Below are 15938 nucleotides of genomic sequence, written 5' to 3'. Positions count from 1 at the left end.
CATAAGGCCCAGATCAAGGGTGACTAACCCTGGGGATGTGTGAACTTGGATGGAAAATATGCATAATTTTTTAATTTCACAAAGTGAATTAAACCGCAAAGTGAGAGACAGCATTGAGAAGCACAGGTGACAAATCTCAGGAGTTATGAGCAGTGCCTGTGATGCTGAAGAGGAAGAAAATCACAGCTCTTTTCACATCAAATTATGGTGGCTCAGCAGAAAAGAATCTGCCTGCACTGCGGCAGACCTGGGTTCGATCCTGCGTTGGGAAGATCCCCTGGAGGAGGGCATGGCAACCCACTCCAGTTTCTTGCCTGCAGAGTCCCCATGGAAGAGGAGCCCGGAGGGCTACAGTCCACAGGTCACAAGGAGTCAGACACGACTGAGCGACTAAGCACACAGCATGTGGTTACTGCAGATACCCCAAAATAGCATCTAAGCTTATCACTGCTTCAAAGTCAAAGGCACTTATCAGACCTGCTGCCTGAAAGTCAGTGCAAGAACAATGACATCTAGGGATTCCCCTGGTGGCTCCGTGGTAAAGGATGCACCCACCAAAGCAGGGGACACGGGTTTGATCCCTGATCCAGGAAGATCCCACCTGCCGCGGAGCAGCTAAGCCCGTGCATCACAACTACTGAGCTTGTGCTCTGGAGCTTGGGAACCACAACTACTGCACCCACGTGCCACAACTACAGAAGCCCCCATGCCCCAGAGGCCGTGCTACACAACAAGAGAAGCCAGCGTGATGAGAAGCCCGTGTACCACAACTGGAGAGCGGCCCCCGCTCGCCACAGCTAGGGAAAAGCCCAAGGAGCAGAGAAGGCTCAGCACGGCCAAAAATAATAAAAGAAATAAAACTGTATCTAAAAAAAAGAATGACACCTACTGTACCACAAAAGGACGCTTACTATTTTGACACCTGCATGTTAATTAACTGGTTACTTTTGTAACCCTGTGTATTTCATTTTATGCTTTCTAAACATTATTCGGAGAAGGGATCCCCAAGGCTTTCTCCAACTGCCCAAGGGGTCCAGGGGACAAAGAAGGTTAGGTAGCTGGAGCAGAAACCCCCCGCAGGGCCACCCAAAACATCTGGATTTGTGCAGGAGCCCCTATGAGGCCCTCCAGCCCAGAGCTGGGCAGAGATGGGTCTGACTGTGAGTGTCACAGCGAAGTCTGTTCCTAACAGAGCTAGCCTTCCAACAGGGGTGCAGGAAAGAACTTTTGAATGGAGGAGTCTGCTTTAAACTATTAATAGACTTCGGTTAATCATTTTTAATAGACTCAGTGCCACATAATGAATTGGTAGAGGGGTGGGGGGCCAAGAATGAAATTCTAGCTGTTTCTAGAATTCTAGCTGTTTCTTTCAGAGTGCAAAGAATAAATATAACTGCTTGGGTTATTAAAACAAATAATCAGTGTCAAATAAACTGTTACATGATTCCATGGAATTATTCTGGCACCAAAACTATACTGTGTTAATCACTATAAGCTTCTGATTTCTATATTTTCAGCTTTGAAAGAGCAAGTCTCCACCTCACCCTGCCCCATCTCCACCTGACAACCTTTCCATTTCAAAATATTACCAGTTATTCTCAAACGTCAGCCCTCCACTTGAACCTGGAAGGTAAACCAGCCCAGCCCTTCTCCTAAAGTCTTCTGCGGACGGACCTCTGACGACGTTCACGGTGCATGTGTGAACCGGGGACATTAATCTCGAAGGTGCTGAGCCTTTCTGTCCAAAATCACAGCCTTCCCTCCCTCTCTGAGGGTCCATTCCTTCTCCTAGGCTCTGGGTCTTTTCCCCAAAGGTCCTGACTGCTTTATAAATAGAGGCTTGGGGAATCCCAGGGTTTTGCTTCTAGTTTGTATCACATTTTCCTACCATGTTTGCTGCTTGACTATCACAGCTATAATATAAAGATGCTTGTCTTTGTATAATTCTGCACCAGACCTCCTTACTGAGCATGCTTCCTAACCATAGAAGCTTTCCCACCCACTCCATCTTCTGAGCAGATGTGTGAATATTTCTTCTGCGCAGTGATCCTGTCAGCTGCACTCATGCCCTTTAATGCAAAGACATTCAAGAACAGCTCTGGAGGTCGCTTCATCCTTCCTGCTTTAATGGGGCTGCCTCCACATTCCACTTTTGAGGAAGACCCTGGCTCCTCAGACGGTAAAGCGTCTGTCTACAATACGGGAGGCCCGGGTTCGATCCCTGGGTCGGGAAGATCCCCTGGGGAAGGAAATGGCAATCCACTCCAGTACTATTGCCTGGAAAATCCCATGGACAGAGGAGCCTGGTAGGCTACAGTCCATGGGGTCACAGAGAGTCGGACACGACTGAGCGACTTCACTGGCTGCTGGCACACGACGTGATTTACTGTGTTGAGGAGATAGCCCCTATGCTACGAGTTACTGAGTAGGGAGGCTCCATTATGAATGCCTCGCCAGCATCTGTCAGAATGACTGGCTTCTTCTCTGAGCTAGTAACATGGTTAAATCTATCACTGGATTTACTAATACCAAACCATCCTCCTGCCGCTAGCATTGGCTGCTGCTGGCTGCTGTATTTTCCCGACACTGGTTGATGCTATCTGCTATTGCTTTTTTTAGACTTTTTGCATTTGCGTTTGTGAGCAAAACTGGTCCGTGGCTGTCTTTTTCCGTGCATCCATCAGCCGTATTAGAGTCGATTTGAAGTACAGTTGTGGCCCATCGGTTGTCGTTTATCTGGAACTAACCCCGCCTCTTGTGCTGTTCTGCATCTGTTTATCTTCCTGACCTGAGTTACAGAGGAGTCGAAGCTACAGGCTGCCCCCGGGACCCATGCCTGACTCCAGTATCACCTTGGCAGCTGGTCAGCTCACCTCTTGGAGTGAACCCCAGTTTTCACAACCGGTAAACTGGGCCAGCTATAGAGACTTTGCTAGTGAGGAGACTGTGAGAGCTATGTGTGTAGAGCACTGAGGCCAGTGCCTGGCACAAAGCAAGCTTCACACAGCAGAACCACTGTCCAGAAATGCTGCCCTGCGCCCGTGTTCAGCCCTTAAGCTTCGAAGACAGAAATTCTCCATTAAAGCCAGGGCATATCTTGACCCAATGCCACAAGGACTTCCACGGCCCCTGGAAACCAGGGCCACCCTTTCAGGGTGGAATGCTCCCTCCAATGGAAAAGAGTCTCACTGAGGTCCTCCAGGGCCCTGGAAACACCACAAGCTTCTGTGTGTCCAGGGACCCCACCCATCCCAGAATACCTCCCGTGGGGCTGGTGTATCCCCTCCTATGGAAGAGGATGTCAAGGGTCAGAAACCCCCCCGTTGCCTGCCCTAAGTAGTTCTGCTTTCCCAAACCCTAGCATTGGGAGCTTACACATCTAATTCCTGCTTGGTGGAACGAGGAGATCTCACTTGCCTTCCGCCCCCTACGTTCTGCCTCTCCTCCCGTGTGAAGCATGAACCCACTGCCATCCCAGGCACGACTAGCTCCCGTGACGGGTCCTCCCCTACTCGCTGGGTGGGCAGCCTTGGGCCCCCAGGAGTGCTCAGGACAAAAAGCCCAGCTGGGGTTGGGGGGGGGTCTCACCTTGTAATGAGCCAGCTGGAGCGAGAGCTGCACGAAGGCGTCCGGGCTGGTTTTACATTTCTTGATCAGCCCTTTACCGAAAGTGCGGAATGGGAAGGAGTGGAAATCCACGTCGTTGGCCAGGAGGTTGGCGCTGCTCAGCGAAGTCTCAATGACCTCTTGACACTTGGGGAAAAGGGAGAAAAAGCTTCACTTAATGGGAGGGGAAGTTCTGACACAAATTGAAGAAAACGCAAGCTGACTTTCAGCACAGCTGACAGACAAAATGCAAGCTGACTTTCAGCACAGCTGACAGACAGACTTGTTGCTTGGAAATATATACATCACGTTTACTTCTTGGTTTTTTCCAATCTTTCTAACCTAAGAGTCACAGTAAGTTGGTAACGTGGCACTGCCCCTCACCCCCCAAACAGCAACGGGGTGGCCCACACAGGAGGAACTCCTGGTCCCAATGGGACCCACAGAGGGCATTTCAAAGAGTCACGGGTTTTGTTTCATGAGATCCATTCTTGTTACATGCTAGCCATTGAGGGACCAGTTTTAAAAAATAAACGGACTGGGACCTCCCTGGTGGTGCCGTGGTTAAGACTCTGTGCTTCCCCTGTAGGGGTGTAGGCTTGATCCCTGGTTGGGGAACTAGGTTCCCACATACCAATCAGCACAGCCAAATAAAAAGACGTGGACTGTGGGACAGCTGTACAATAGAAGGGAGTCCTCAGCCACGAAATCATACAAGGAATCTTAAATGCACGTGACCAAGGGCAAGAAGTCAATGAAACAGCTCCACACTATACGATTCCAGCTGTATGACATTCAGGGACAGGCACCGTGATAGAGACGGTGAGATCCGTGCCGTCAGGAGCAAGGCAGGCGAGATGGACGAGCCGGCAGAGGAGAGGTTTTAGGGCGGTGACGCTACTCTGCATGTCATTATATCTCTGCCCACACCGTGGATGCGCAACACCAAGCGTGACACCAAGTGTGACCCCCAATGTGAGCTACGAACTTTAGTGACACTGACGTGTCAGCGTAGCTGCATTGCCTGTAACACACGGACCAACTGGTAGGGATATTGGCAGCGGGAGTGACTGTGCGTGTGTGGGGACGGGGCGAGTGTGGGAAACTCTGCACCTTCCACTCAGATTTTGCTACGAACCTAAAAGCGCTCTAAAAACTAAAATCCATCCAAAAAAATCTTTTTAATAAATGGTATGTGACTTAGTCAGCTAGAAGGACTCTGTCACACACTTCATCAGAAGTCATGCCTCTCTGAGGACCACACACCAGCCACAGGGATGCAGGCTGGACAAAAAGATGCAGACGGATAAGACCTTGTAGTATGGATCCAGTGTTTTCTATGTCAAAAATGACTTCAAAAAAGAAAAAGACTTCCCAGGCTCTGGGAATTCCTGCTTGGCTTTGATTTGGTATTTCCAGCCCTAAAATTCCTTCCCCAAAGGGCTTCCATGGAGTAAATTGCATTGGAGAAGGCTCAGACGGACAAAAATGACAAATTAGTGATCTAGCGTACTTCAGCTCCACAGGAAATGATTTCACTGTGATGTCTAGCTAAGTTTGAGCTAAGAATTTCACTGACAATCTTAGCCAAAAGCTTTCAGTGAAAGAACTACTGACTGGGGCTGCCAAGGCGATAGGAGCCGTATACAGCAGCTTTGAGGTCCCAGGAAGAAACACCCAGGTGGACAGTTTTCTGTCTCGGGGGCATTCTGAACTCGTGAGCACTCAGGAAGGAACACTGGAAAGTTCGACTGAGAGAGTTTAGATACGTCTCCCAACCGAGGTAATTGTCAAGCGTCTGAGGAGTGGGACTTACTTCCTCCGGGATGTCCCACTGCAGCCGGGTAGGGTACGGGATGTTCGGGTTGGTGTCTCCTTTACAGTGTCCATCCTCCGTGTAACCCAGCTGGAAGCTGTCTGTAGCCATGACGTACTGTCAAAAACAAAGACACATCTGTTAAGTCTGAGATCATCACAGGTAACTGTTACATACAAGTCACCTGACCTCTCAAAGCACATCCTTTTCTTTCTAGAAATGCAAGAAAGACTTAACCATAACTACTTGCTTAGGGTCTGCTGAGCACCTGGCATCCTGTGAATACCCACCTAATAAGGTAGTGTGATCTCTACTTCAGGGGCAAGGAAGATGGACCTGGAGCTAGGCCCATCCTCACCGTCCAGGTTCGACAGTGTTTGGACAGGTGAGGAGCACAGCCAGGATTCAAGCTGAGTGTGTGATGTGCAGAAAGTAGCTCAGAGCCTGCTTCTAGGTCCTGGCTGTGAGCTAGTACCCTCTGGGTGTTACCCTGATGGATACTGACCCCTATAAGGTAGTAACTGCTGTTCTCACGCGTATAAATGAGAAGACCACCTCAGCGAGGTGAGAGTCTGTCCAAGTTCACACTTCTCAGGGAGCCAGGATGTGGGCCCAGGTGTGAACGCTTTCTGTTCACTGGCAGGTAATCTTAAGCCAGTTTATTCAATGGTATTTACTGAGCACCAACTATGAGTCAACCCTGAATATTCACTGGAAGGACTGATGCTGAAACTGAACCTCCAATACTTTGGCCACCTGATTTGAAGAGCCAACTCATTGGAAAAGACCCTGATGCTGGGAAACATGGAGGGCAGGAAGAGAAGGGGATGATAGAGGATGAGATGGTTGGATGGCATTACTGACTTAACGGACATGAGTTTAAGCAAACTCCAGGAGATGGGGAAGCCTGACATGCTGCAGTCCATGGGGTCGCAAAGAGACGTGACTTGGCGACTGAACAACAACTCTGAGTCAGCAATGCTTCTGAGCACCAGTGGACAAAGCAGACAGGAATTTCTGCCTTTCTACAAAAGTTTAAAGATGGCCATGACCAGGCAATTCCATTCTTAGGTATGGACTCAAAAGAAATGAAAACGCATGTTCACATACAACTTGTACACTGACGTTCACAGAAGCGATGTTTATAGTAGTTAAAAAGTGAAAAGAACCCAAATGTCCATCAAGTTATGAACAGATAAAATATGGTATTATCATGCGAAGGAATACCATTCAGCCATCAAAAGGAATGAAGCCCTAGTGGTTAGGATTCTGGACTTTCACTGCTGTGGGCCAGGTTCAATCCCCAGTTGGGGAACTGAGATCCCAAAAAAAATTTAAAAAAAGGAATGAAGCCCTATAGAACAATATAGATGAATCCTGAAAACATTAGCCAGATACACAAGACCACGTACTCTGTCGATTCCATCTCTGTGAAATGGCTAGAACAGGCAGAGACAGAAAGGAGATGAGTGGTTACCAAGGGTTGGGTGGGGTGGGGCTGGGGGAAGGTGTTTTCTTTGGGGAGTGATGAGAGTGTCCTGGAATGAGGCAGTGGCGATAGAGAGAACCACACTGAACTCTTGAAGAGGTGAACTGTATGCTTTGTGAATTACATCTGAATTTTTAAAAATAATAAAAATATTTTTAAAAGGTATTTCTACCCTCGGGGAGCTTACATTCCAGTAGGGGAAGCAAAATGAACAAAAAAAGAGCCCAAGGTCAGATGGTGACACTGTCGGATGGGGAGCGGGGGAGGGCAGCGGCTCAGGGATGGGCAAGTGTAAGGGGGCCCCTCATCTCATGCCCCTGTGAGCTGAGCCTGTGAAGGGGCCCAGCCTAGCTGTGTCTGCTCTGCATCAGAGCCCCCGAGTCCAACACAAACACCAGAAATACACAGAGAGCCAACAGGACTCAGCTTGGACCAGATTTGTTTTTGATTGGCACAGGTGGCGTCTTTATACCAGCCCGTTAACTGGCCCTGGTGTGGGCCTCTGTGACAAGACGGTGGGTCAGTTCTCATCCACACAGGGAGCATCTGGGCTCCTGTCTGACCTCTGGAGTCATGGGCCACCAGTGTCCACTGGGCAGTTAACAGTTAAACACCATGGCATCCAACTGGTCACCCTGATGTAAGACTAAATCCTTTTATCTTTATCTTATCCAGAGTACTGAAAAAATATGCCTGGCCTTGTCAGTATCCTGTAGATTTCTCTACTTGGTAAATGGACTTAATGTGATCCAGACTGCCTATGACTCAGAGATTTCTCTTTCACCCAAGTACTGCTCTGATGCTCTTATTACTGGGAAAGTCCTTGGAACAGGGTGTAATAGGCATGGACCATTACGAAGTGCAAAGAGACTTAAAGTGTCTCATTTCAACATTCAGCAGTGGTGAAGGGGGTTTGATCTATGACAGACCTTTAGTTGAAAGGATCTCTCAGCCTTTGTCGGCATCAGCAAAGACAAGGGTGGTGAAGAGCCTTTTTGGCAACTTGGCTACTTTTATCACGTGTTAATATCTTAGGACCACACCACTGTCTTACAGACTGGAGCAATTTTTTCTTTCCTTTTTAAAGGTTTCCCGGTCAGGGGAGCTTGGCGTGCTGCAGTCCATGGGGTCAAAAAGAGCTGGACATGACTGAGTGACTGGACACCAACAGTGAACAGAGGTGAGGACTCCACACTTCCACTGCAGAGGGCTTCCCTGATTGGGGAACTATGATCGCACATTTTACGGCACAGCCAAAAAAATAAATAAATGTGAAATATTAGGTGGAGGGAGAGGATGACAGGCTTTGGGGGGGTTTTTCGGTAACTTGGTAATTCTAAGAATTAAATGAAGTGGTAAAAGGCACACTGACTACACTTTCATAAACCAAGATTTCAATATCCTTGCTTTTATTTGGCCTAAAACTTGGCAGCTTTCAAAATAACCGCGCTTCAGTTCCACCCTGAAGTCACTGCATCAGAGCCAAGGCCATCTCATTATTTGGGCCCCTTCAGGGTGTGACAATAAACATTTCCATTTAAGGAACCTCAGCCATAAGTTAACAGTGCCAACACCTGCTGAAAACATAACTGGACAGACACTACCAAGTTTAATTCAGTCTGGGGTTTGCTTTCTCAACAGCAGTTTCCACAGTCAAGTTAAACTTTCAGACACTCACCTCCCAAAGGTGACCCATGATGGGCGCATCGGCCCAGGAGTGCTCCGCGTTAATGCCCATCTTGCCGTTTTTAAAGATGATAAACGTGAATGATTTATCAAACCACCTGCACGACACAAAAATATTTATGCAGCTGACACGTTTACAAAGACAAAAGCAAATCCAGACAACGTGTTTGTTTTCTTATGGATGGCCTCAGCTGACTGTATCCATCCCTCCTATGGTTGGTAGAGGTGAACAACTCTCCACAAGTGATAATCAAAGTATGTACAGAAGGGCCTCCCGGGTGGCTCAGTGGTAAAGAATTGTCCTGCCAACGCGGGAGATAAGATACAGGTTCGATCCCTGGTCCGGGAAGGTCCCACCATGCCTCGGAGCAAATAAAGCCGTGGGCCACAACTATTGACCTGCGCTCTAGAGCCCAGGTGCTGCAACGACTGAGGCCTGTGCGCCCTCGAGCCCGTGCTCAGCAACAAGAGGCCGCCGCAGGGATTTCCCTGGTGGTCCAGTGGCTAAGACTGCACACTCCCAGTGCAGGGGCCCCGGGTTCGATACTTGGTCAGGGAACTAGATCCCACATGCTGCAACTAAGATTTTGCATGCGGCAACTAAAGATCCCATGTGTTGCAACTAAGAACCAGCACAGCCAAATAAATAAATAAATACATCTTAAAAAAAAAAAGAGAGAGAGAAGCCACTCCAATGAGAAGCCCAAGCACCGCAACTAGTGCTCGCTGCAGCTGGAGAGGGGCCTGCACAGCAACAAAAATCCAGCACAGCCGAAAAAAAATACATTTTTTGAAAAAATTAACAAAAAAAAGGTACACATAGAACCCTAACTCACTGGTTTCTCCCCTGCTCCCGACACAGAGATAAACATTTGGGTACTGGGGACCAGAAGGAGAACAGGCTGTATTGTTATAACGAGGAAGGGTGCATAAGACACCAGCAGATGCAGGAAGCTGCAAGGTCGTCCTCGGGGCATCTGCTGGGGGCGTGGCTCTGGGACCCACTGGCCGATAAGGAAACCTGAGGCTGCTCCGGCCCCAGAGTCGGCCCTCTGCAGCCACAGGCTCCACAGCCGAGGCTCTGAAACACGCTCCCTGATCCACAGAGGGCTGAACCCCGCAGACACGGAGGACCAACTGTGCCTGCCCCACCCTTTCCCCAACTCGGCTAACCCTCACCCCCAACCTGATGGGCAGTCAGGACCTCCCTTCATGGGGAAGGGGAAGGAGGCTCCAGGAGGTGGAGCACGCTCACCCAATCACATGACCAGTGAGCAGAGCCAAAGCTGACATCCAGGTCAGGCCCCGGGCAGCCCCTTCTCACGAGCATCTCCAAACGGAGGAGGTGGTGCAGAGGGGAAGGATCTCAAGGCTGCTGCTTACGCATGTGCATGACAGTTTGGGTGGAAAGAAGAAACTCCCCAGTCGTATTTTCACGGCCCCCTTGCTTCAGTGGATGCCTATGGCTGGGTGTCAGCCTCAGGCAATGCTTCTTCCAGGTTTACAGGCAAAGCACTGTGTTTCAGAAGGTAAGCGCGATACCTGTCGAAACACCTGCCGTGCAGCAGGGACTTGGCGTAGCTGTCCATCGACGTTCCCGGGTCCTCCTCCTGGTATCCCTGCTCGGTTTCGTCTAACGTCACGAAGAACGCTGCTTTTTCAATGGCATCCAGAGACTGCTTGTTTTTCCCGTGTCCAAAATAGGCCTGGCGACACCTGGCCCAGGGGACCCTGCGGTGAGGATTAAGTACCATGAGACATGCAGCACTTTGGTGACATCTCCTTCGAGGCACGTGTGAAAGGACAAGGTTTTTCAGTTCTCAGTGTTTTAGGGGTTTAAGGAAAACTAGGCATTAAAGACTGTCTCCATCTGCAACCACTGCCTGCCTGCCTGCTGGCTGGGCCGCCTGGTTGGAGGGCAGGGGTCTTGCCTTCTCCTTATACCTGCTCCAGGGACGTTGCAGGCGGGGAACTTCATCCATAAATGCCGAGTGAAGGACAAGAAGGCCGACGGGCCCAGAGCTCTGCTGTCCAGGGCAGCAGAGCCCCAGCCAGGCAGGGGCCTTCCTCGTGGCCTTCTGACCCTCTCCATGCGACCACCCCTTGGAAACCACAGCGAGGGCCAAGAGCACGGCCCTGGTGCCAGGACCAGCTCAAGCTCACAGACCCCGACACCATTGTCCCATCTTTCAGATGAGGAAACCGAGGCACAGGCAGGAGGTCACAGTGCCTTCATGGTGGGTCGGGACTGCTACCCAGGCCAGCCGGTCCCGAGTCGACACGCCCGTGCTACAAACGGCCACACGGCAGCCCCGTGATGAGGGGCGCCCCCGGGAGCCGAATTCAGGGATTCTTTTCCATCCTGCCCCACGTGGGGTGCACAGAGCTGATGAGACATCCAATTCCCGAGAGGCGCCCCAGCTGTGGCCTCCCCAGCTAGCTCCTGGGCCCCCCATCCCACCTTCCCGGCCAGGGCCATCTGTTTGTCTCCTGCCCTCTTCTCCCCACCTAGTGCTCAACCCGGACCCCCAGGGGTGCCCAAAAGCCCAGAAACACAATGGGTCCCATCACAGGCCCAGCTCCAACCACTGTTCTTGACGCCTGGGGACAATGGTTACCACGAGAATTGCTGGTACGTGCTCAGCACCTAGGAAAGTGAGGTGAGGCGATGCCCCACGGGGGATGCATCGGGCAGGGGTTGCTCACTGAGTCTGCACCCCGCCCCTCTCTGCCTCACTGGTTGCCCCTAGTGACACTCGGTCAGCACTCAGGACCCAAGGTTCTTCCCCAGGACACATCCCCTCTGTTCTAGCCGAGCCCTTGCCCCCCAGCGATGGCCATGCCCTCCAGCTTCTCAGACTGAGCCTCCTCTTTACTAACACTGCCCATGTCCAGCCTTGGAACCCCCCAGACCAGAATATAAGTCTGGGGCTTCCCAGGTGGCGCTAGTGGTCAAGAACCTGCCTGCCAATGCAGGAGACGTAAGAGACCGTGGGTTTGATCCCTGGGTGGGGAAGATTCCCTGGAGGAGGGCAGGGTCAACCACTCCAGTCTTCTTGCCTGGAGAATCCCATGGACAGCAGAGCCGGGTGGGCTACAGTCAGTGGGGTTGCACATGGGACACGACTGAGCATGCACGCAGGTCACTCCAGGCTAATGCGGCCCCTTTATCAGCGCCTAGTCACAGAATCAAGCCCAGATGTAGCCAGGCACATGGGACCCACTCCACAGCTCCCAACATCTTCTCCCCAGACTTCTCTGCTGCCCGTCAGTCACCCCGGCTCACCACCGCCCTCTGCGTGCCCTCGCCTGGGTCTCTTCCTCCTCTCTGCAGGACAGTCACTCACCATCTTGCTCCCAGCATGACCCTAAGAGCAGCCACACTGCCGGCCCCAGGGGTCCTCATCAGGGACCACACTGCCCCAGTAGCCCTGGGCAAAGCCTGAAGACAGACTCGCTTGTCCCCCAAGTGCTCCCCTCCCCCACCCCAAACAGACTAGCCCAGCCCCAGAGGCATCAGAGCCCAGGCTGTACAGGTTAGGCCCTCGAGCTTTAGACGGGGCAGGAGAGAAACCCTGACACAGAGGCCTTGGCTAAACTTGTCTGTTTCCTAAGTCCAACACGCCCAAGGGCTTCCCTGCCGGCTCAGCGTTAAAGAATTCACCTGCCATCGCAGGGGACAAGGTTTGATCCCTGGTCTGGGAATATTCCACATGATGCGGAGCAACTAAGCCCGTGTGCCAACTACTGAGCCTGGGCTCTGGAGCCTGGGAACAGCAACTACTGAGCCCGGGTGCGCTCGAGTCTGTGCTCGGCAACAAGCCCAGTCACTGCACTGCGAAGGGCATGCACCGCAACTAGAGAGCCGCCTCCGCCCTCAGAAGCCAGAGAAAGCCCTCGTGCGGCAACAGAGACCCAGCAGAGCCAGACTAAAGAACAGTACTTAAAAACAAAATAACCAAAAACATGCCGCAGACCCCAGCACAACGCCTACTTCCTTCCTTCGGTCATGCGTCCCAAGACCCACGCACACGCACACCTGCCAGTCACACAGACGGCCAAGGGGACCCGGACCCACCTCCCCGCCGGGGGGGACCCTGGTGAGGAGAGGACCCTGAGCCCCCGAAACACGACAGCATCTCAGAGGGGCCGCACACCTGTCTGCCCCCCTGAGGAGGAGAGAACCCCGAGACCCCGTGACAGCCCCCTGGCGTCTTGGAGGGGCTGCACACCTGTCTGCCCCCCTGATGAGAGAACCCCGAGACCACCCCCGACAGCCCCCCGGCGTCTTGGAGGGGCCGCACACCTGTCTGCCCCCCTGAGGAGGAGAGAACCCCGAGACCCCGCGACAGCCCCCTGGCGTCTCGGAGGGGCCGCACACCTGTCCGCCGCTGTAAGCGCCGCCAGCTTGGCCTCCCCGGGCTGCGGCTCCGACGGGTCCTCCAGGATCCGCTGCACCTGCTGCTCAATCTCCCGGGGCCTCAGCAGCCGGCCGTCGTGGTAGAGCCAGACCTTGAAGTAGCGGCCCCGGTGGAAGACGACGATGTGTTTGCTGTCCCTCAGGTGCTGGATGGTGTCTGCAGCGGGGTGGGGGGGGCAGGCATCCAGGGGCACGTGGTTAGAGGATGCGAGAACACACCCTCGACGGCACCACCTCCTGTCCCCGCGTCACTCGGCTCCGCTCAGAGTCCGTTTCCCACAAGCCTGCAGAGGGCTCAGGGCTCTGGGCTGGGGCAGGCCTGGGCACTGGCTCCCCTTGCCCACACCCTGGACGTGTCACCCGGGCCAAAGGACCGACAGGGGGCGGTCCTAAGTGGTACCGTTCTGTCCCCTTGCATTTTCGAGGGCATCCCGGCTGGAACAGACGAGGCCCCCCTACACTGGGCAGTAAGGAAGGCAGGGGTCAGGGGTGTAGGTCAGGCTACTGGGCCACAAAATCTGGCTCCCCCTGAACACAATAAACCCTGCGTGGAGGACTTCCTCGGTGGTCCAGTGGTGAGGAATCTGCGCTTTCACTGCAGGGGCCATGGGTTCAATCCCCGGTTAGGGAACTAAGATCCCTCATGCCACACTGTGCGGCCAAAAACAAATCCCTAACCCAATCTGGAAAAAAACTACTGTAAGACAGCCTTCAATTGAAGAGAAACTGAGTCAGTTAAATTAATTAACTGTCCAGGCCTGAGAAAGACAAAGGCAGTTTAACAGAAGGAAGGTTCTTGAGCCTGAAATCTCTGAAATCTTAGGAGAGGCTAGGAGCCACTGGTGTGGTCTTCTCCGATGTCTCCTGAGCACAAGGATGGGAAGTTCTGATTTCCGAAGGAGGCCTGAGTGGGCTACCCACCTGTCTCCTCTCCCGGGATCCGGGAAGTATTAAACATGCGCTCCCACTGGGCGGAGCAGAGCGGAATCGTAGACCCCAGAAGAAGAATCTGGAACAGAAATATGTCTCAAACAAAAATTCAAGGAGCAAATTAAGTCCACACATTTAAATGCTGGATTTGTTTTCCCGGCCCATAGCATGGCTGGAGACCTAATCTCCAAACTCTGTAAGAATGGGGGTTCCCTGGGATACCAGGCACCCTGGGGTTTGCTGAAACAGACCAGAACACAGAACCCTGCATCTTATTCTTAAATAACCCGTCCTCAGCAGGCTCCACGCTTCCACTGCAGGGAGCACGTTTTCAACCCTAGTTTCGGAACTGAGATGAGATCCCGAGTGCTGCATAGTGTAGTTAAAAGGAAAGAAAGAAAGAAGCTGACACTTAAGTCAAAGGAGTAGTTTAAAAAAAAAAAAGGCCTCAAGACTCCCTTGCTGGTCTAGTGGTTAAGAATCTGCCTGTCAGTGCAGGGGACACGGGTTCGACCCCTGGTCTGGGGAGCTCCCCCAGGCCACAGAGAAGCAGCTAGTCAGTGTGCTGCATCTCCCGAAGCCCGGAGGCCCCAGAGTCTGCGTTCTGCAACAAGAGAAGCCACTGGGACATGCGAAGCCCGCTCAGGGCGACCAAGAGCAGCCCCGGCTCACACGCCTGGAGAAAGTCCCTGTGCGGCCACGAAGACTCAGCACGGCCAAAAATATAAATACATAAACAAACAAAAAGAATTTTTGTAAAGGCCTGACATCTGTATTATTTCCTTCACAAGCAAGAGAGGGTTTCCTCAAAGGACAAATTATGGAACTAAAGTGCATCAGACATATATCCATTTAGGACACTACAGAAGAGAATGAAATCTCAAAATAATTATGTTGAGTGAAAGAGGTCAAAACAAACAAAAAAAGTGAATGGGGATTCCCTGGTGGTCCAGTGGTTAAGAATCCATCTTTCAATACAAGGGATATGGGTTGGATCCCTGGTCAGGGAACTAAGACCCAAGCGTTGCAACTAGAGGGTCTGAGCTCTGCAACTGAATATCCTGTATGTCACAACAAGGAGCCTGGATGCTGCGAATGAGACTCAACACAGCCAAACAGACACTGGTTGGTTTAGTCGCTCAGTCGTGTCTGACTCTTTGCAACCCCACGGATTGGAGCCCACCAGGCTCCTCTGCCCATGGGATTCTCCAGGCAAGAACACTGGAGTGGGTTGTCATTTCCTTCTCCAGGGGATCTTCCCAAAGCCAGGGATTGAACTCGGGTCTCCTGCACTGCAGATGGATTCTTTACTGACTAAACCACCAGGGAAGCCCCAAAATAATGAATGTTTAAAAAAAAAAAAGCAAGCAAGCACAAGCTGCAAGAATCCATTTACAGAAAATGCAAGCTAATCTAGAGTGACAGAAAGCAGCTCAGGGTGATGGTGGGAGCAGAGACGGACAGAGGCACAGAGAGGAGCCCAGGGTGGGCCAGTGGGCGGGGCTCTCACTCACTCAACTGTGATGGTTTCACATGTACAGACGTACATGTCAAAACATCAGAACTTATTACGGTGGATGCTTTGAAGGCGTGCTGTACATCAATTACACCTGGATAAAGCTGTTCTAAAGAATTCTGTTAAAAGCAGGTTGGGACTTCCCTGATAGTCCAGTGGTTAAGAATCCACCTTGCAGCGGAGGTTGTGTGGGTTCCATCCCTGGTCAGGGAACTAAGATCCCACGTGTCATGGAGCCACTAAGCCATAAGCCACCACAACGACCAGCCCTGAACAGCCAAGTAAATACATTTTTTTCTTCTAAGAAAAAAGCACTTGTTTGCATACCGGTTTGATTTCCTCCCGGTCCAGTTTGCGTCTGTAAAGCAGGATGGCGTGGATCCCGTTGCCAGCTCTTGCCGCCTGGATGTGAGTCGGTTTGATATACAGCAAGTCCTGACACAAAACACACAGCGTTAGGGGGAATGTTCACGGA

The 15938-nt window shown here is 51.8% G+C and overlaps 1 protein-coding gene across 3 annotated transcripts in view; it reads right to left on the bottom strand.

The window, feature by feature from the left end:
- Nucleotides 1-15938, bottom strand: part of CPT1A (carnitine palmitoyltransferase 1A) — a 59476-nt gene that overhangs the window by 10747 nt on the left and 32791 nt on the right. For all 3 annotated transcript variants that reach the window (XM_068978611.1, XM_068978614.1, XM_068978615.1), the window contains exons 8-14: nucleotides 15791-15898; nucleotides 13939-14026; nucleotides 12979-13174; nucleotides 10140-10328; nucleotides 8590-8695; nucleotides 5423-5539; nucleotides 3589-3753 (exon numbers count right to left, since the gene is read on the bottom strand). In XM_068978611.1, coding sequence (XP_068834712.1) covers nucleotides 3589-3753; nucleotides 5423-5539; nucleotides 8590-8695; nucleotides 10140-10328; nucleotides 12979-13174; nucleotides 13939-14026; nucleotides 15791-15898 — 969 coding nt within the window. The remainder of the gene's footprint in view (nucleotides 1-3588; nucleotides 3754-5422; nucleotides 5540-8589; nucleotides 8696-10139; nucleotides 10329-12978; nucleotides 13175-13938; nucleotides 14027-15790; nucleotides 15899-15938) is intronic.

The sequence above is a fragment of the Capricornis sumatraensis genome, chromosome 8, assembly GCF_032405125.1.
Source record: "Capricornis sumatraensis isolate serow.1 chromosome 8, serow.2, whole genome shotgun sequence".
NCBI lineage: Eukaryota > Metazoa > Chordata > Mammalia > Artiodactyla > Bovidae > Capricornis > Capricornis sumatraensis.
Note: the sequence above shows the minus strand (reverse complement) of the source record. Positions and strands in the feature narration are given on the sequence as shown.